We start from the raw sequence: 22280 nt of genomic DNA on the forward strand, positions 1-22280 counted from the left end.
ACTTGAGGAGGCCATAGTGAAAGCACACATTCATGATGATCCAGATGAAAAGAAATCACATAATAATCACAGATGCTAATACACATGGTAATACACGCACACAGTATGGGCACAATAAAAGGAAATTTATAGTAACCAATTTTGACGCAGATAGAAAACCCAAGGGGTCCCGTGGTCCTCTCTCTCCTGAGGCCTTTGACAAGGCTAAAAAAGAGAAGTTATTCTTTCAATGCTTGGGAAGCGGCCATGGCAGAAAGGATTGTCCCAAGGGGAAATTTGCTACTCACGGTAAGGAGAAAGCAGTGCATACGGTGCAACTACTGCCTCTTGAGTCTTCCTCACGATTCTCTACGATGGAAGTAACACACACCAAGGTGGTGCATGAATGCTGTATCACAACTTCCATGTGGCAACAGACCTTCGGTCCACATGAGTTAGTGCATATGCACGAATCTCTTCAAGGGCACAAGGTGCGCATCTTGGTAGATGATGGTGCCACTCACAAGTTCATTAACTATGCATTAGTGAAAAAACTCAAATTGCCCCAAACTTCGAGTTCCCACCGCTACAAGGTAGCAATGATAATGGGTTATGATGCCGAAATATGGGATACTCAAGTCAGAGCCGTACCGTTGGAAATACAAGGCTATTCCACATCCTTGGATTTTCAGGTTATGAATATGGAGAGGGCAGATGTGGTACTTGGTAGGGAATGGTTGCATAGCCTAGGACCATCACTGAAGCATAGCTACAAGCACAATAACTTGATGTTTGAATCCCATGGCGCACATGTGTTGTTGTTAGGAGAGAAGGATGTGCCTTCCTCACCACTGATATGTACAGCAGAGCTTATGTAGCTCGTTTCTAATAATGAAATAGATAAAGTTTTCTTGTGTTACTCATTGTGTCACTTTCTTTCCAATATTGAATCTATTGAACATTCCTCAACGCTGCATGCTTCTCTCTCACCTCTTCCACCAATGGCTATTTCTCAACAAGCAAGGTTGCTAGTGACTTAAAAAATTTATTAAAGGAATTTCATGATGTTTTTTCTAATGATTTGCCATAAGGATTACTGTCAACACGATCGGTGCAACATAACATCAACGTGGCTGCAGGCAGTAAACCAATCAATAAACCACCCTACAAAATGAGTTATTTTGAAGCTGCTGAGGTGGAAGGTCAGCTTACTGACTATCTTAGCAGAGGGTTTATCCAACCCAGTTCTTCACCATGGGCTTCTCCTGTCCTATTAGTGAAGAAAAGGATGGTAGTATGTGCATAGACTACCGTGGATTAAATGCGGTTACTATTAAGAACAAGTACCCATTGCCATGCGTGGATGAGTTGTTCGACAACTCACTCATGCTCGTATTTTTATGAAAATAGACTTGCGGTCAGGTTATCACCAAGTACGTATTTGACTTGCTGATATACCCAAAACTGCATTCCGAACAAGGTTTGGACATTACGAGTTTTTGGTTATGCCTTTTGGGTTAACCAATGCGCCCACAACCTTCATGACACTTATCGATAGTGTCTTGAAACCGTACTTGGGCAAATTTGTTATTGTTTTTCTCGATGACATTCTCGTATACAGTGCTTCTGAGGAAGAACACTTACAACATCTAAGGAAGGTGTTTGAATTGTTACGAGCAAATCAATTATATGCCAAAGAATTCAAGTGTGATTTTTTGAAGGAGGATATTTACTATCTTGGGCATGTTATCTCAGCTACTGGGCTACACATGGATCAATCCAAAGTAGATACCATTCAGTGGTGGCCTTCTACTAAAAATCTGGAAGAATTACAAATTTTCTTGGGATTTGCAGGTTCTTATCGAAGATTCATTAAAAACTATGCTAATATTGTTGTTCCCATGACGGACCAACTGAAAGGCAAAGGCAAGACCTTTCAGTGGGGGGCCGCTCAACAGCATAGTTTTGATACGCTCAAGGATGCATTAGCTCAACTCCCATTCTAGCTATTGTCGATCCTTTGAAACCATTCGTTTTGGAAACGGATGCCAGTAACCATGCTATTGGAGCAGTCTTGCTACAAGAAGGGAGGCCAATTGCATTTGAAAGCAGACTGAATGAGTTAGCCAAGTGCTAGAGGATATGCTTCGCGTATACGTTAGCAAGAAACAAACAGACTGGAAAGAATATCTACCTCTTCGAGAGTTTGCTTACAACAGTGCTAAGCATGTCACAACTGGATTTAGTCCTTTCATGCTCATGTATGGTTTTCAACCTAGGTCACCCGTTGCCGTGGGGTTGGCAACCGAAAAAATCCAGCAGGTTAAGAATTCTCTCCAAGACCATATGGATATGCTGAAACTCGCTCGTCAAAATGTTCGACAAGCGCAGGATCGGTATAAGAAGTATGCTGATGAGAAACATCGACAAGTTACCTTTGAGGAAGGGAAATAAGTATTTTTGCGTGTGCCAGAGCATTCAAAAAGTTTGAAAACTCGGCCAACACCAAAATTATCTCCAAGATATTGTGGGCCTTTCAAAATACTCAAGCGAGTTGGTGATCGTGCCTACAAACTATCATTACCCACACACTCTCCTATCCATCCGGTGTTTCATGTAAGCCATTTACGTAAGCAATTACATGGAGATGACAATGTCATCGACCAACAGATTCTAGTCGATTTCGTTGAACCTCGTACCCCACCGCATGAACTTGAACGAATTCTTAACTATCATGATTTAAGTACGCGTCATCATGTACGTCGTCGAGCTTTAATTAAGTGGAAAGATCGACCTGAAGAAGGTGCCACTTGGGAAAACATTAGTGCTTTTAAGAAGAAGTTTCCCACATTTGTTTTTGAGGACGAAAACTCTTCCTTAAGGGGGGAGTAATGTCAGGACAAGGGCAAGGCCAGGGAGTCATGGACTACAGCCAGGCGGCCAGGCTAGGCAATGTGGACAGGGGTTCTGTCTATGGCAAGAGGCTAGGAGCCTGCCTTTATAATGGGAGGTTGGGAGGAGGATCTCAAGGTCTAGCTACCCTAGGTCTTATAAGAGAAGAGGGTCCAAGGGGCATCCTTGCTTGACAAATCTTCTGGCTTCAAAGGAGCCCACAATTCTATCATTGAACAAGAGCTCTAATTGACTGCTTGCACCCATAGTGTGTATAAGACAACACAGGCGAGGCCCAAAGCCCAGTGATTTCATGAAATCTTCATTGACGGACCACATAACCCTATTATACACCTTTTCCTAGCTGAAGCAAAATGCACTCATGCTTTGTGAAAGTTGCATACTCAATGCCTACCATTGTTGCCAAGATATTGTCATAAATTGACCTTCCTTTTATAAACCCGTGCTAATGAGGGGAGATGACTTTGTCTAGGAGGGGGGAGATTCAAAGAGTGACCGCCTTAGCAATGATTTTATATGCCACAAACATCATAGTTATGGGACGCCCGTGCTTAAGATGCGAGCAAAAACCTTGTTTTGGGATAGGTTTGATAAGCCCTCTTTTCACACCAGGATCAAGCGAAACCTTGACAAAAGCTTTGTTAGCCATATATGATTAGGACCTTGAGGTCACATCCCAAAACTCCCTGAAGAATTCAGTGGTCAGACCATCCTAGTTAGGGGACTTCTCCTTGCCAAGAGCTTGCGGCGACGCAAGCGAGCACTCATCTTCAAAAAAGGCCGTCTCAAGACAATTAGCTTCAGGTTGGGGAATTCTCCTCTCGAGCAAGGTCGCTTTGGATTTATTCTTGGCATTGCAGGGGCCATATATGTTTACTATGGTGATAGGTCAAATGACTCTCACTCCTAGGACTCACCTAGAGGGGTGATTGAGAATCACTTTAGGCTCCAGGTCCTTGTCCACTATAGAGAGGACGCCAGTGAACCCGTCCATCCCCTCTCCATAAGAGCACACCTAAGTTGAATGGCGGTGAGGGCAAGGGAAGCACGGGGGAACAACTCCTAGTGGAGAGTGTTCAAGCCAATAAAACTAAATGGCGTTGATTATACGAATAATATGCATGCACAATATGCCACCAAAATAACTCCAAAGATAAATTAAAGCGCAATGTCGAAGATAGAGTAGGGAAACAAAAACGCCAAAGAAAAAGTATAATAAGCGCACAGAGGCTTCACATAAGTGCACCAAGCTTAAGTTGAAAGCGGATTGGAGCACGAATCTTTGATCCTGGGAGAAACCGCACGCAATGACGAAAAGAAGAGTGCAAAGCAGATGAGCGGTGGCATCCAAAGGTGGCAAAGAGGAATTCGGCGCTATGAAGAAGAGGAACTTTGCAGTGACGACGATTAAAAACACGGGTCGTAGGGGAGGCTTTATAAGATCCATTTTTGTAACAAAGTAGAAATAGCTTTGGCTTTCTCCCCTCGATGTTGAGAAACGAAGTCAAGCTGAGGATGCATCACATGAAAGGCTCGTCAATTCATTTCCATATGAAGGTTTTCCAAGTTGTAATAGGAGCTTGTAAAATTCATGGTGCAAAGCTCACATAAATGACCTTTACATGCAAAGTGGAGTGTGGACACTAGAGAGTGAGACACCAATTAGAGGAACGCAGTGTAGAAAGATGCTTCAATCAAGTGAGCCAGCCATATGGTCATTGGTATATCTACCACTTTGAAAATTACACACGTTAGAGTCAAAAGAGAATCAACATCACAACAACCAAGCCAACATTGTACAATATCCTAAAACCTTTACTTGTAGAGCTAAAAGTCTTGCAACGATTCTCTTCCAAAGGTACTTTTAATGTCATAGGTGATGTGAGTTCCAATGTACCACCACTATGATCGTGTTAAGCTTTCTAAGAGGGCTTCCATATAGGCCCCCCAAGGCACCTTAGGAGGGTCCTGACTCCTCAAATAAGTGACGAGGGTCGTGACTGCTGTGGTGTGCCACGAGTTTGAGGTCACCATACCTCCAAAGGAAAGATGTGATTTCTCACAAGCTATTGCGGCGTTGTAAGAGCTAAAATGGCAAAAATTATCGCCATTGGTGGCAACCCATTAAGATTCTATGTACAACCCATCGTTTAGGCTTCTCTTGCCAAATCTATGGGGTGCCTATCTTCCTTGGAAAGATGTAAAAAGGCAAGGCCCTCCACATGGGAGGGCCTTTGGGGGAGCACCCTAAGCAAGATGATAAGCTTGTGGCTAGTAGTATGCAATTTTGTAATAATTGTGATTATATATAACCTTTCGTTGAGGGGGCACTTTCAAATGGTGATGCTCTTGGACTCTTCCCACAAACGCATAAAGCATGGCCATGGCAAATTGACAATATGAATATTTCAAGCCTATGGCATTAAGCTCGTGCGCTCCCTTTCTTACTTATCCGTTGACTTTGACACACAAGAGAGCATTTCCATGGGCCACGAGTCTCAAGATTAATCGACACCTGACGGAGACCATGGTCCACATGTAATTCTTAATATCATATAGGATTTGTGAACTAGGAGTGAGTTGCGAGCATGTTGGCTTTTGTGTTCATGATGTGAAGAATGTGAACCGCGATGTGAACTTTGGACGCATTGTGAGCTGTAGATTGTGTGTTGCAATGTGAATGAAGTGTGAACTGTATCTTCCGGTGCCTTTAAGATTTCCATTTTAAAAGTAAGTGTCACGCCCAAAAGAAAATTGTATGCATTTGCTACATGGCAAAGCCTCCACCTGCATGATAGAGGTTGTGAGGATTGTTCTTCCTTGGCCATTTGAGTCTCATGCCCTATACGAGAAGCTAGAGCATATTGAATGGAACACTTGACTGATCGATCCTTGTGGTCGACTCTCAATTGCATTCATAAACCAAACTCTTGACCTTGTGGTCCCATGAAACCGACTTCGTTAGCTCTCTATGTGTGTGTGTGTAAGAAGAAAAAGCATGCATTTCAGTTGTAAGCTTTACATGTCGTTCCCTTGTAGTGCATTTGGAAGTCGAATTTTTTACCTTTTGGTCCCAACACCGTTCTTTCTTGCCCAAGTGAACATATTGGTTGTCCCATTTTCCTTGTGATTAAGAGGTCTTAAGTTCATGATATGAATGCTATATGAGTTCTCTAAGGATTTTTCCTACTACCTCTCTCTCCCACCCAAGTGTGGTAGATTATTATCCCAGTTCTCTCTTGAGTAATTGACCATAAGTTCTCTTCTTCTTCTCCTCCTCCTCCCCTCTCTCTCTCTCTCTCTCTCTCTCTATCACCCAAGTGTGTTAGATTGGTTAATGGTTATCCTAGTTCCCTCTTGGATACCAGGTCTTGAGTTCAAGACTTGTCCCAGATCTCATGGACGTCAAAATGCCCCCCCCCCCCCCCCCCCCCGATTCCAACTACGTAGTGTGGGCTCACGGCTTCTTTAATATGAAAATTCATACTGCACCGGCCAGCGCACTTTGAACCCCAGGAAGTCAGAAGCTCGAAGTCTGTGGGCAGCGAGACTTCAAAGCGGGAAGAACTTACCACACACACACACACACACAGAGAGAGTACTGCACCGGCCAGCGCACTTTGAACCCCAGGAAGTCAGAAGCTCGAAGTCTGTGGGCAGCGAGACTTCAAAGCGGGAAGAACTTACCACACACACACACACACAGAGAGAGAGAGAGAGAGAGAGAGAGAGAGAGAGAGAGAGAGGGAGGGAGTCGAACTTTGCTTCTATGCAAAATGTCTGAACTGCTCAATCGTCCTCACCTAAGCAAAATGTGTGATCACTAAACATATGATTAGCGAAATTAACTCATAGACAACCTAGCTAATCAAGTAGGTACGTAGTGAGCTTATCAAAATGGGACAGAGTCTTGGAAAGCTTTTATGGACTACTGATGCAGCAGAAAAAGAGCAAGTCCAGCTCATGAAGGCCTCTGTGTTATTGCAAAGGAAGAATTTGTTTGATCTTAATGATCAGCTTGCGCGAGTTGGCGACAACATCTCACAGCTTGCAGGCCAGGATGTGGAGTTCACGCTCGTCAGTGTCGGCGTTGATGAAGGTGCTGTTGTTATGCCATCAATGATACTAATTCTTAAGCTAAGCTTGGCATGTCCATGTTTGTAAACCAGTTAAGACCTACTGATTTGGCACTCAAGCACTCTGTGTGAGAGAGAGAGAGAGAGAGAGAGAGAGAGAGAGAGAGAGAGCTCCCTGTGACTATATGTGAAGTGAGTCCTACAGCAAGGTTTGCTTTTCTGAAGGTAAGAGATGTTTTGAAGCTCTGTGTTTGATTGGAGTCACTTAAATGTGGGTGCATGCAGAGACCGGGCTTGGGAAGCGGAGCATATCTGCCGATCTCGAGGGATGGCTGTGGAAAGAAAACAGCATAGAAGCCGACAAAGGAGAGACGTATGTTGTGAGCTTCAAAGTGGCCAAAGACTTTGGGACCCCTGGGGCTATCTTGGTGGAAAACCATCACCCCAACTGGTTCTTTCTCAAAAACATCATGCTCCATACTTCTTCCGAGGTCCTCTATTTCTCTTGCAACTCTTGGGTGTACAATTACCGCCACTATGACGCTCCTCGCGTTTTCTTTACTAACCAGGTATTGCGACGTTGTGCATCATACTGATACAACAACAAGATTTAAATGTCACACAAACTCGAGCATGCACACACACGCACACACACACACACACACACTTTGTAAGTGAGCATGCAAATGTTGTTGCACTTGTAGGTATACCTTCCCAGCCAGACCCCAGGTGGCCTTGTCGACCTGCGATACTCTGAGCTGGAGCAGCTGCGCGGAGATGGCAAAGGGGAGAGGCTGAGGCCACATAGAGTGTATGATTATGACGTCTACAATGACTTGGGAGACCCCGACAAGGACGTAGAGCTCTATTCTCGTACCATTCTGGGTGGCTCCACGGAATTCCCCTACCCTCGAAGATGCAGAACTGGTCGTTCCCGGGCCAACGCAGGCAAGCAACTAATGAGCCTATTGCCAGTTTAGTAAAAGTCTGCTGCCAGATTGAGATGGTCTTTTTGTGATTAATTACCAATGCCATTGCTTTAAGTTTGCAATTAAGCTAATCTAACAAATATCTGTGTTTGCAGATCCATCATCAGAGAGGCCAGTAGAGCTCCCTGAGCTTGTGTATGTGCCCCGGGATGAGAGGTTTAAGCGTATCAAGAAGTCGGATTTCTTAGGTTCTGCCATGAAGTCATTTTCACATGGGGCAATTCCTGTAATAGAGAGAATGCTTGAAGGGAAAAAGAGCTTTGACAACATGGATGATATCAAGGATCTGTATGCCAATGGAGTAAATCTGCACTCCAATGATATTATGCCCCTCAGTGAACAAGAGAAGTTGGCAGGATTGTTGGAGCCCTTCGAAATTCTCAAAGAGATTGTAGATCCAGAAACAGAAGATCCTCACATCTTAACATTTCCTAAACCTCAATTAATCCAAGGTAAGCCTTTTCTCCAAGTGCAATTGTCTTTCTTTTTTTTTCCTGTTGAGGTACAAAAACTACAAGTGCAAAAGAATTTGAACTAAAAACTTTCCTTAACCGCATTAGTTTCAAGTTGTAAGGACTTTTCATTCTACCAACAAAACTTTTATGGTGGTTTTCAAATGAGATTCATCAGTCTTAACATTTCCTAAACCTCAATTAATCCAAGGTAAGCCTTTTCTCCAAGTGCAATTGTCTTTCTTTTTTTTTCCTGTTGAGGTACAAAAACTACAAGTGCAAAAGAATTTGAACTAAAAACTTTCCTTAACCGCATTAGTTTCAAGTTGTAAGGACTTTTCATTCTACCAACAAAACTTTTATGGTGGTTTTCAAATGAGATTCATCAGTCTTAACATTTCCTAAACCTCAATTAATCCAAGGTAAGCCTTTTCTCCAAGTGCAATTGTCTTTCTTTTTTTTTCCTGTTGAGGTACAAAAACTACAAGTGCAAAAGAATTTGAACTAAAAACTTTCCTTAACCGCATTAGTTTCAAGTTGTAAGGACTTTTCATTCTACCAACAAAACTTTTATGGTGGTTTTCAAATGAGATTCATCAGCTCTGGATCTCTTTAAGGATTTTGAATATCTCTAGATTTTTTAATAGCTTAAAAGAATGAGCTCGCCCTGAGATATAGCTGCGAATTTTGGAAGAAGTCCAAGTCTATGAAGGATCACATTCATAAGATGTAGGAAATGCAACATGTGACTCTTCAGGCAGGGAAGCTGATATCTTTGAAGAATATGGCTATTGTCTTGATAACAATCTCACATCGGAGTACAATGTTTTCTATTCAGCCTTCATTAATCCAGGAGGACCATTGGCTTGACTCGAGAGGAGCTTGTTCCCATGGTGTTGGATTAGGAGGACCAGTTATGTGGAGCTTTGGATTTAGAGGGAGCTGTTAGGCCTTGACTAGATAGTCATCTAGGACAGCAAATATTTGAAGCCAAAGCAACAAAAGGAGATGATTTTGTAGAACATGGCAGCGGAAGTTTTATGGCTGAAAACCGCAGCACTAGGTGTGCAACCTCTTGTTCTACGATGGAGGGATTCTGGCACCTTCGAGAGCAATCCCATTGCGGTGATCTCCTAGATCTGCAAGGACATTGCAGAAGGAGGGTGTTGGAATAGCACAATTAATGCAGAAGCGTGAATGATGAAATTGGTTTTTCTTACTATCATTTAGGTGTATGTCAGGATTAAGGGTTTCATTTTCTGTACATGCAAGAAAATCCATATCTTGGTGAATGATGAATTCGATTTTTCTTTACTATCATCTAGGTGGATGTCAGGATTAAGGGTTTCATTTTCTGTTCATACAAGAAAATTCATATCTGCACACTTGTTTGATTGACTGCCTTCAATTCAAAGCCAGTGCACTTTTCCGGTCATTTGAGATTGTTACTTTCTCTGTTTGACTTTACAAATCTCAATTGGAATTTCAGCTATATTGCATGCATGCTTGGGGCTGCATTTGTATACCTTCATATCTATGTGATTTAAGATCTAACCTTTTTCTGGGCTGGATTAAATGTGGCAGAAAATGAAAAGGCTTGGTCTGAAGATGATGAATTCGCACGCCAAATGCTAGCTGGCTTGAGCCCTATGGTTATAGAGAGAATGAGGGTAATGATTTGTGTGAACATAGCTCACAAGGGGAGAGATAATGGTGGTAACTGTGTTCATACTCATTCAATTCCTTGTATGCAGGAGTTTCCAATTATGAGCAAGCTTGACCCTGATATCTATGGTGAGAGAACTTCCGCAATCAGAGCAGATCATTTGCTGAAGAATTTGCACGGTCTTACCATTCATGAGGTCTAAACACAGACTTTCTTGTTATCATGTTATTTGCTTGAGAAAAACAGAAGATGGGAGTGCATCGTTCTAGACTTGCATTTTTGCATAAGTCAGGAAATAGCTTTATTTGAAACCAAGGGTTAACTAGTTGAAGATTATATGCTTAGCTTCAGAGATTTGATGATTTTGCATACTTGCAAAACTGTAGTTTTGCAATTGTACATACATGCTTCGTGTCTTTCTATGATTTCTCAAAGCCTCAAATATGATACAGTCAGCACTTACAATTATTTCTTCTTGCTATTGACAGGCATTAGCACAACATAGGCTCTACATTGTGGACTTTCATGATGTGTTCTTACCTTACATAGAAAGGATAAATGCATTGGAGGGAAAAGCTTATGCATCTAGGACCGTCCTTTTCTTAACCAAAGAAGGAATACTCAAGGTGCTTGCTATAGAGCTTAGCTTGCCTCCTACCAAGGACAAACCAAAATCAAGCAGAGTTTTTTTGCCACCTTCAAGCTCGAGTCATGAGAACTTAAAATGGCAGCTAGCCAAGGCACATGTTGCAACGAACGATGCAGGATATCATCAATTAGTAAGCCACTGGTAATGTCTGAAACGTATCCTCGCATGCATGCATGCCTAGACACACATACGTACATACATAGGTATGCCTAGATATATACATACATACATACATATGTACATCCATATGTATGCACATGCCCACACAGACACCCTTTCCATGTGTACATGTATTTTGCATTCATGTCCTACCAAGGACACAACAAAATGAAGCACACTGTTTTTGCCACCTTTAAGTTTGCTATGAGACTTAGTCAGCCGCTAGCTATGGGACATTTCCTTTGTAAGCATATACATAACACTAGCATGCATACATGCACATACATACCTATGACCACTCGCTTTTACTTTGTATGAGTCCACATTTTATCCATGGCACAAGTATGCTTGAAATGCGCAAACTTGTGCGTTGCATTCATAATCTAGCATACATTCATTGACACAGAGGTGGGCACTAGGGTCCAAGTATCTGTTAATATGTGCATTCACACGGAGAAGGAATTTTTTGCCCTTTTTTTGAAGGCGTAGGGAGGACCAGAGGCTAGTATTTATTCAGATGCCAGGCATAAAAAACATATTTATTGCCTGGCTCTCAATAATTGTAGATGGATATTAGAGCTGGTCATATCACGAAGATTTTGCATTCAAGTTGTATGACTTGTAAAAGGGTGATGCATTAATGAGAAGGATCACATTTATCCAAAGGAGCTGTTTCTCTCCTCATCATGTGATTGCAGTTATTAATGCATTTTCAGCATGAATGCTAAACTCTAATGTGTTCTTGTAGGCTTCAAACACATGCCTCCATTGAGCCTTTCATAATTGCAACTAACCGGCACCTGAGTGCCATGCACCCACTTAATGTGTTCTTGGTCCCCCATTTCAAAAATACCATGAATATTAATGCCATTGCTAGAAAGATCTTGGTCAATGCTTACACTGGTCAATTCCTCATCGGTGGTATCATTGAGAGAGCCTTCTCTCCTGGTAGATACTCAATGGAGCTGAGCTCTGTAGCTTACAAAAGCTGGCGATTCAATGAACAGGGTTTGCCAGCAGACTTACTCAAAAGGTGGGTGTGTTGTTCAGCATTGGTATTTATCTAAATGCAAAGGATCTAGTAAAAGTGTAATTAATGCTTTGAAGTAGAGCTTGGCATAGGAGCTTTGATTGACTTACATAAATTAGAGCATTATTGTATTTCCTACATGCACGGCAAAGAACATGTCAACTCAATAGCATGCACTAAAGTAGTCTTTGGGCAGGCATAGAATCATTGAATGCATAGGAAATAGTACAAGACTCAATACTGTGCATGGCATTGAATTTTGGCAAAGACCATTGGTTGCCTTACAAAGATCTGACCGTGATGCTTCGTACCTATGCTGTACATTGGGCAAATAACATGTAGAACAGAGAAATTGTGTAAGTTTACGACACAAGGCGGATCCAATGTGTGTTTCTCACCTTCTGTATCATTCAATCTGATGTAGGGGTATGGCAGTCAAGGATCCATCAGCAAAATATGGACTGCAGCTACTAGTAGAGGACTACCCATTTGCAGTAGATGGGCTTGAGATATGGTGGGCTATAAGCAAATGGGTGAAGGAGTATGTAGAGATCTTCTACAAGGATGCGGAAACCGTGAAGAAAGATGTGGAGTTACAACGGTGGTGGAAAGAGGTAACAGAAGTGGGGCACGGGGACACGAAGGAAGGATGGGTAGACATGAAGGATGTGAGTGAGCTAGAAGAGGTGTTAACAACCCTCATATGGTTAGCATCAGCACATCATGCTGCAGTGAATTTTGGCCAATACACCTATGCAGGGTATATGCCCAATAGGCCAACAATGGGTCGAATGCTCATACCGGAAGAGGGGGACGAAGAGCACCATCTGATGCTGTCGAACCCCGAGGGATTTTTCTTTCGTGCGGTGTCGACAAGGACGCAGGCAATCATAGTGATGGCTATATTGGAGATATTGTCGACGCATGCGAATGATGAGGAGTATTTGGGTCAGAGGACAGAGACACCATATTGGAGCACAGATGAGGAAGTGTTGAATGCTTCCAAGAGATTTACTGCTTGTTTAAATGAGGTGGAGGCCAACATTTCCAGGCGAAACCAAGACTCTTCCCTGCTCAACAGGAGAGGTGCAGCCAACATACCTTACACTCTTTTGTCTCCCTTTTCCGCTGAAGGCTTAACCGGGCGAGGCATTCCAAACAGTACTTCCATCTAAGCATCTCATAGAAGCTCATGATAAAGATGCTAACATATTTGGAGCTGCATCCCAAGATCTAAGAATTTTTTGCAACATATGGATTAAGCTCAATCATCCTTTTCATACACTAGCACATTCGGATGTTTTCTGATTTACAGTGAACAAGTCCTACAAACTTTTCTGTAACAAGATGATAAGGTTAGTGTACAAAACTTCAATAACACTCGGCAGATGAGATGTAGGGGGGTCTTTCTTGGTATTTAATGAGTGTCATTGTATAGAAGACAGTGGGTTTAACAAGCTCTCATCTGATGCAGCAAGCAAAACCACTCTTAATCAATATTTCAATCAGACTTCAAACCTTGATTTCTGCAATCTTGTAAAGTGAATAAAAGCATGACTATTGAATAAAAGCTCATTGGTGAAAAGTTTTAGAAGATCGAGGGAAAACCATTCTTCTTGTGAAGAGTTGCAAAATAGACTGATGTTTAATCTTGCAAACAAGAGGTATTTTGGGAATTTTGTAAAAAATTAAGGGCATTTTGAGGAATTTTACCAAAACATGAGTGGTACTTTGGGAGTTTTTGAAATTTGAGGGGTATTTTGGGAATTTTCACAAATTTTGTGGGTATTTTGGTACTTCTTGGCATAAATAAAATTATGCAACTTCAAAAATTGAACCAATCAAATAATTATTAACAAATATTTCGAACTTATAGAGAGCCTACGTGTAAGAGATTGGGGATTAGCACATGCACTTCTCCACCCAACCTTCTTATATATAAACCATTGGTTTGCTATATATAGACCCCTTAACCGCATGTGAGTTATATAAAGACCCCTTAACCACATGTGAGTTTTGGCCTTTGGCCTAGCCCTTGGCTTGACATTACTCTCAGTTGGAGAAGCATTTTCGTCCTCGAAAAACCAAGTGGTTATATCTTTATAAGAATACTTTTCCACAGGGCATCTTCAAAAATCTAGTTGTCCATTTGATCGATACATGGTTCAAGAGGAGGCTCAATGAAACCAAAATATTTTGATTTTTCACATTGTTGTCCCTTTGCAACCGTTTGTGTAACCGGTTTATATCCAAAATAGTGTGTATTTGTAACTCACTTGAGTATTTTAAGTGAGTTATCACAACTAAGAGGTGTCTAAATGAATGACCATGTTTTAAACTTTCTAAAGGTACTGAAACATGCAAGAATACCTCTTCTCAACTTTCCATGAAAGTGACATATTGACATAATTCATCAACACAAATTAAGTCCTTGACTTGCTATCATTTTTCATTAGTAAACCCCACGATAACTAGTGATTGAGGTTAAGAATCTGACATAAATATCAAGAGACTAAACCTAGTCGCAACATGCTTTGCCTCATGGTAACAAATCTCAAACTAGAGAAATCACATTTCCATTTGGATTGCTTTTTGTTAACTTAAGCTCTTAGCATATCCTCTAACATAAGATTAATACTTGTAAATTGCTTATTCATCTTCAGAAGACTCGCAGTGCTGATAATGAGTTGTTTCTTCCCAACCATTTATAATCCTCCAAAAATGATTGGTAAACATAGGCGACCATTACTCTCAACATTTTTGACTAATCTATATAATTTATACAAATTATAGACAACCAACTTGGTTAACTTTAGAGATTGAATAGTAAACTGAATAAACTTTTTCAAGTTTAGTCAATTTATCTACAAACACCCATACCGAGCCATGATCTTGTATGATGATTAGTAGACCCACAGGAATTTCTATAAAGATAATAATTCAATGCAAAATGCTTCATAAGCTATCAATTTCATGAATTTACATGTCGCTCCAAATCTTCCTTTGCTAAACACTAAGGCCCATAACACTTAGTGTGCATGCATTTAGCAAAAACTATTCAAACCTCCATTTTCATGACTAAAATTATCAATGCTTATGACAAATGTTATGCTTATAACACATATGGAAGAAAAGAGTAACTTTAGTTCTATAAGAAGAAACGAAATACTTCCCACTACAATCATTTGAAAGCCTTCCTATCTTATTTAGACTATAATAAAAAATATAAATTAATCACCATCAAATATCAACAAAATATTTTTTAACAAACATTTGTTAATATTGTTTAATAGTACTTGTAACCTTAACAAGTCTTAATTAGTATCCGACAATTTGTGACCATTGAAATTGTTCCTGATACTACTTGCTTGAAACGGTCTAATAAACGGATTTGACTAGAACTTAAGGACTTTATCACAACATACAATTAAAGAAACAGGTGTCAACATCAGTCGTAGAGACTTATATTCTCCACATGTGGAATGATTAAAGAAAAAAGACATTCATCGAGTACGATATGTACTTGTGTGTGGAGATAACTGAATACATTCAACAACAGAGTAAGAGGGACCCTCAAAAATTGTTTCTCCACACTAGCTAAACTAAACTCCACGAGCTCCTAGATGATGTTGCACACTTTGTGACTAACAACATGTGTTAAACAAAACTTTACATATAGACCTATAACTACAGGCTGCAAAATATACTTGGTATTTCTCAAAATTCTTTGCTCCTACATGACCTTGTCATATGGTTGAAGAGCAAAATGGATGAAAGCATTCTAGCATATGCATCCCACTTGGAAAACTCAAGCAAAGAATATTCAAAAATGAAACTAAACTAAATCATATGCTTACTAGGAGGTGAAAAATAGCTTACACTTACTTCGAGTCAAGTGCACTTTCCAAACCTAAAAGGTACATTATCCAATGTTCAACCTCAAAGGTCTAGTATTTCTTTGTCCAACTAAATACTAAATGAGAGATTAGTGAAAATAAACCAATATTTAACCGACAATCCTGGGTGTTGCCTTGGAAATCCAAACCCTTGGGTTAGATTCTCTAAATTCAAACCCCTTAATTAAATTATATATGAAAACTATCAGCTAACTATAATCAACATAATCTACCGTGTCAGCAATAATACTTGTAAGAAACTTAGTAAGGTGAACTTATCTTCTACCCCTTGGAAGATTGAGAACTTGTTTCCTTGAAGGTACAAATATGAAGAGGCCAATATATGACCCTCTACCCTATGGAGTGACTTTGCATTAGTTGGCTCATACTCCTAAAAATACCACTCCTATAACACAATAAATACTAAGCAGTAGATCATCTCAAGGTGGGATCTTGTTCACAAATGGATCTTGAAACAATCATATCTCCCTGTGAATAGAAAAGGGATTCTTAGCACAAAAAATAAGGTAGTCATACTAAATATTCTTTGGTGTTTAAAATAAGAGATTACTTGTTTTTAAGCTCTCTTAGTCAATTCATGTTATCCCATGAATGAGTTGCTTGATAGCAAGGCCATTGCTTACATAATATAGAAGGAAAACATCATATGTAGTACATGTGGGTGAAAGCATATATTAGTGGTACCGCTATTCCACTTTTAGGGGGTACCTCTTAGAGACTACTTTGAAAGGAAAAATGTGATATATTAAAAAAGAAAAGTGTAATTTTCAAAGGTTAATGGTCCACTAGTTTAAATATTAAATTGTAGACCACTTATTATAGGGAGGAGTGGGGCGATTTCCTTCATTATGTCCCGTTTTTTCCTTCCCACACGAAACTTCCCACGTGGGTGAGTAAACCCTGATCTCTACTCAAGCTACATGCATTTCATTCTTGCATGCCCTATTTTTTGCATTCCTGCTCTACTCGAGCTGCTCTGTAGGCATCAACCGCTCTCCTCCTCCATTGCCTAGGTTGCATGATAAAGTCATCTGCCTACGGTTTACCAAGCGATAGGACCTTGAAAAACACAATGCTGAAACTTGCACTTGAAGATCAAACCCCTCCACCTAATGAGCTAGCAAAGCAAAGCAGACCCTTGCCTCTGCTTGGCAATCTCGAGCATTTTGCATCCAACTCAAAGGTGTCAATAAATTCATCAAAAGGTATGCATGCGTTTAGTTTGCATTGTGTTTTCCATTGTTACAAGGGCTCCAAAGTTGGGCTTTCAACAAGCTCTGTTTTCTAGTGCTTGCACGGTTTGAGTGCCCGTGCCTATCCAAATTATGCTACTCCGTCAAGGAACTACATAAGAAGTACGATCTCAACCTATAGGGGAGACAGAGCTCACAGAAGAAGATATTCCCGATGAGGAGCGGCTGAGTGTCTTTGAGTGCTTTCAAAATAAAAACATGAAGTTATTTCTTCACTATGTGAGGGATGAGTTCGTCAATGAGTACATGCTTTCAAACTAGAAGGTATATCAGGCAACCCCATCCAATGGGCTATAAAAATTTTCATGGAGATTCGTGTATGAGAGGTGTCAAGTAGCACATCGAGTGATCCGATCGAACATTGGATTGCATGGGCAAGGTTTGGGGAGCTGTCCTTGACAATTGCAAGATAACAAAGGGGAGTTGGAAGGAAGCTCAACAAGTTCCGCATTGATTATGGCTTCATCAACAGAGAAACAGAGAAGCATTTATTTGTGACGGTGCCTTATCATCAATAATGACAATGTCAGTAAGCAAGAAGCCATGCAAGGTAGTAGAGAAGCCGATGTATATACAGCTAGAACTGGGCATGGCAGAGGGAATCAATGCCAAGGAGGATGAGCTACAAAAGTTGTTGGCCGAGGTGAAAGTCCAGTTGCATGGAGAGAGGGACTTGTGTCTTAGAAATGAAGGGTTGCTCTCTCTGCTTATAGTGGCTTCTACACTAAATTGGAGCAATTAAACAAGGAGGTGGAGGTTCTCAACGACTCACCGTGTAACATTTAATGGCCTAGTAACTTGTGTGTAGCGGAAAATAGCATGAACATAGTGAGCATTTCATTAGGATAGATTCCTAATGAGATTAACAAGAGTGCTTGGGTGGAGAAAGCAACAAAAAGCATAACACCTAGTTAGATAGCATGAACAATACTTCAAAAGAGAGAGAAATTAAGCAATTGACAACAGTTGAGGACCAGATTTGCATGGAGCCAGTCCCCCCTCCAAAAGGCTTTGTATTATGGTTTCTCCCATCAAGAGAGACATTTTACAATACAATTCTTTGTGTTCCTTCAAGAATAGCTAGTGCAATGAAGATGGAAACTTCATGCACTAAGCAAAACACTTATCAAACAAAACATCAATTCCATCACGGTCTTAGACCCAAGACCTCACACACCTTCGAAGATGGTGAGAGCTAGCGGGGTATGAGAGTAGATTGAGAGGAAGAAAGAGTATTCTTACAAGAAAGATGTACATCTCCTCACATAATCACTCATATTAGCATAGCTTAGCTTTGTAATTAGCATGGTAGAGGAGATGAGCATGCATTGAAGCTTGGCTCTTGGTTGGATTTGCATCATAAAGCCAAGAGTTGTTGGTGTAGGCATCCCTTCTCACAAGCTTGGAGTAGGTGGTAAGCTTTCCATTAAAGCTTGAGAAGGAGAGAGAGTCTTCTTTACTTCATACATGGGATTATGTGAGTGTGTGTGTGTGTTAATGCCTTTGAAAAATCAGCCCCCTCTCTCTCTTGGTCGACCCCTCTTGCTATTTGCTCTTGCTAGCATCCTATTGGACCTCCCCAGGCTTAGCCAATGGTAATTAAGCAACATAAGTGATAGCCTTTTGACACGTGTTCCCCTTTCCCCTTTTGTGAGAGATTTAGGTAATTAATAAATGCAACTAAACTCTCATTGGACCCCTTTGCCTCCTAGCCAATAGGAATCAGGCAAGCCGTTGGGCTGCTGAATGCTCATTAGACCCCTTGGGAGATTATCCAATAGTCTTCTAGAGAGCTTAATTCCCATTGGTTCTTTTATTAGGTGTTTTTAAATTAATTAAACTAGATTTACTCTAGCCTAATTCTCATTGGTCCACCTCCAAGGCCATCCAATAGGATTTGAGTACACCTTGTGGGCATCTGGGCTAGGGAGCTGACACGTGTCCCTCATTCCCTTTGTGTAAAGGGAGCTTGTGTGTGTGTGTGTGTGTGTGTGTGTGTGTGTGTGTGTGTGTGTGTGTGTGTGAGTTTCTCTCTCATCCCCTACTTGCAAGGCTCGCCCTCTCCTATGTAGGGATTGATAAAGACTTCTTGTGACACACACTACGCATCCAATTTCCCTAGTGTTTGGCCTTTGGACACAACCTTTGAATTTTGGAACCTTAGCATTTTAGAAGTCTTAATGGGCTGAACCTTAGGGTCTTTTAAGCCCATTGTTGCACATTGCTCTTTTGTAGATGCCCCCCCCTTTGAATCCCTATTTTCCCTCCTTTGGATCCCTCCTGTGGCCGGTCTGCTAGCTTAACCAATATTCTAGCTTTTTCTCCCCTGGCACTTCCCCATATTAAATGATCAGTTTAACATGAGAAAATCATTTAGGAGAATTAGATATTGATTATTATGACATTAACTTTCTCTTGAAATCATAGTTGTCCTCGACTATGGGGTAGAGAAGATAAAGCATATTCATTAGTCCTTTTCTTAGCGGGTAGAGGATCCCTATGTTACCCTACGACATAGTTCCAGAATGGATGACTAGTCCATTTGGCACTTGAGAGCCTAAGCCTCCGCAAGCATGTCTACACATTAGTCCAATCAATCTTCCATAGTAGAGTGACAAGCTCTACTTGGTGTTTGGGAGATGTCGTCCCCGCAAACTTGATCTAAGCATGCATACTACTTCATTTTTGTGCACAATAAAGAAAAAGAAAGTCTTATAAGACAAAAAATTTGTTCACTTTTAACATTTGTACATTTGCTTACTCTAGGGAAGCATTGTAAGCATTGACAAGGTTTAGATTATCCTTTAATCGTATGCCTTGCATCCATCTAGCATCTTCAAAAGGATAAAATTTAAATTTAATAAGATATCATCGGATAGTCTTACCGCCTCTTAGTACCTTGTCTTCATGTCGGAGAATGGACTCGGCCGCAACACCTCTTCTTGGTCCTCGATCTCCGGTGGGTCTTCAATTGTTGGTTCTTGTGGTGGCTCTCCTTTGTAAGGCTTTAGTAGGCTCACATGGAAAGCATTGTGTATGAGCCAATGGTTGGGCAACTTGAGTTGATAGGCCATATCATTGATTGGCCTAAGAATTTGGAAGGGACCATAGTACCTTTTTGCTAAATTAGCATAGTACTTTCAGTGTCCCGCAGGATTCTTGCCCGTCGTGTGCCTTAATTGAGCCTTGGGAAATTTGAGTAAGACCCAATCATTTTCTTTAAAGGCTTGGGCTCTTTTGTGCTTGTCAGCAACAACCTTTTGCCTTTGCTGTGAGATAGAGATAGCATTCTTAATCTTTTGGAAAGATTCTTGTAGGTCCCGGCTATACTCATTTGCAGCGAAGATCTTCCCGTGTACCTTAAGTAGCAAGGGACTTTTTGATCTTCCCTCAATTACCTCAAAAGGTGCTTTTCCCGTGGAAGTATGTACAGTGTTATTGTAAGCATACTCCACTAAAGCTAAGTACTTCTCCCATTGGGATCTTTGATCTACTTTCGTTACATAGGCTTTTAGTAGATCGAGAATTGTTAGGTTAGCTATTTCACTTTGGCCATCCGTTTGCGGGTGATAGGCCGAAGAGAAGTTTAGCCTCGTTCCTAAATTCTCAAAGAGACCCTTCCAGAAATTACTGGTCATTCTAGGATCTCTATCCGACACTATGGACATTGGCAAGCCATGTACTTGAAGATTTGTGAAATGAAGAGGGTTGCCATTTGATGGGCTCTGATAGTCTTTTTGATAGGTATAAAATGAGCTTGTTTACTAAACCTGTCTACTATCATCCATATTCCCGTATTCCCATGGATAGACTTAGGAAATCCAAAGATAAAATCCATGGATATTTTCTCCCATGGTGAATTAGGGATTGGCAAAGGTTGAAGCAATCCAAGTTGCTTCCCTCTATCAAACTTCGTCTTTTGGCATACCACACATTTAGAAACATACTCTTGTGTGTTTGCTTTCATGGTAGGCCAATAGAAATATGTTTCAATCCCCTTTAGGGTAGATTGAATCCCTCTATGTCCTGCATAAGGAGAAGCATGAGATTCATACATTACTTTCTCACGTAGTGAGCTAGTAACGCATAGTCTATTGCCATAGAGAAGATAACCATCTTGTAAATTAAATGGTTCCTCTTTCTTCCCTAGTGTAAGGGTTGAAATCACATCTCTAAAATCGAGATCAATAGCATACTCATCTATCATAGAAGATAGATCATTGTGAGTTGCTATGGAAACCGCATTCACTCTCGGCCGTCTTGAGAGTGCATCAGCTACTTGATTATGCTTGCCAGCAATGTGAGCAATATGAAAATGAAATTGCAAAAGGAAATTTGCCCACCTCATTTGTTTGTCAGGGAGAGCTTGGTTTGCGTCATGAAGTACTTAAGACTTTGGTGATCCGTTCGCAGAATGAAAGGAGTCCCAAATAAATAGTGCTTCCATGAGTCTAAGGCATGTAGAACTGCGAGGGGTTCCTTTTCATATATGCCTAGAGCTTGCTCAACAGGGTCGAGCCTTCGACTTTCATAGCCTATGGCGTGCCCTTCTTGAAGCAAAACAACTCCAAGGCAATCTCCACAAGTGTCACATTGGACCTCAAATGGCTTTGAGAGATCCGGTAGTGTAAGCACACGTTGAGAGATAAGCTTTTCGAAAGCATTGTTCTCCTTGGCAAACCATGTGTACCTAACGTTTTCTTTGCTAGGTCATGTAATGGTCCTGCTATTAGTGAGAACTTTTCTATGAAGCATCTATAGTATGCACACATACCTATAAAGCTTCTTAATTCATGAAGATTCCTTGGTTTAGGCCATCCTTTTATTACCTCTAACTTTGATGGATCCATTTGGATGCCATCTTGAGAGATAATGTGACCTAAATACTGAATCTCTTGTAAGAAAATTTCACTTTTCTTTCGATTAACATAAAGTTTATTCTCTCTTAGAACTTGAAATATTACCTGGAGGTGTTGCTTGTGTTCATCTAATGAATTAGAGTAGATGATGATATCATCAAAGAACACTCCAGTAAAGGTTCGGTGAGGCTTGAATAGCTTCTCCATCAAGCGGTTGAATGTGGCTGGTGCATTGGTCAAGCCAAAAGGCATGACAATGTATTCGTAAAGAGCAAACGTAGTGCAAAATGCGGTCTTTACAATGTCTTGATCAACTATCCTTATTTGATGATAGCCAC

General features: G+C 40.9%; 1 protein-coding gene across 1 annotated transcript; it reads left to right on the forward strand.

Annotated features, from left to right (window-relative positions):
• The first annotated feature begins 6322 nt into the window (after positions 1-6322).
• Positions 6323-13507, forward strand: LOC147444341 (putative linoleate 9S-lipoxygenase 5). Its single transcript, XM_086526986.1, has 9 exons — positions 6323-6991; positions 7254-7537; positions 7673-7916; positions 8053-8409; positions 9994-10079; positions 10164-10271; positions 10564-10865; positions 11632-11916; positions 12338-13507. Exons 1-9 carry the CDS (start codon positions 6790-6792, stop codon positions 13086-13088), a joined length of 2619 nt encoding a protein of 872 aa, XP_086383112.1. The 5' UTR covers positions 6323-6789; the 3' UTR covers positions 13089-13507.
• The last annotated feature ends 8773 nt before the right edge of the window (positions 13508-22280 follow it).

Source organism: Adiantum capillus-veneris, chromosome 13 (genome assembly GCF_014529385.1).
Source record: "Adiantum capillus-veneris isolate H3 chromosome 13, ASM1452938v2, whole genome shotgun sequence".
NCBI classification, from domain to species: Eukaryota; Viridiplantae; Streptophyta; class Polypodiopsida; order Polypodiales; family Pteridaceae; genus Adiantum; species Adiantum capillus-veneris.

Excerpts from the sequence above, each read along its gene's own strand:
- LOC147444341 (XM_086526986.1), top strand. The coding sequence starts at position 6,790 with ATGGGACAGAGTCTTGGAAAGCTTTTATGGACTACTGATGCAGCAGAA. Across the intron at positions 6,992-7,253 it reads CAGTGTCGGCGTTGATGAAG|AGACCGGGCTTGGGAAGCGG; the intron begins GTGCTGTTGTTA and ends GGGTGCATGCAG. Across the intron at positions 7,917-8,052 it reads TCGTTCCCGGGCCAACGCAG|ATCCATCATCAGAGAGGCCA; the intron begins GCAAGCAACTAA and ends CTGTGTTTGCAG.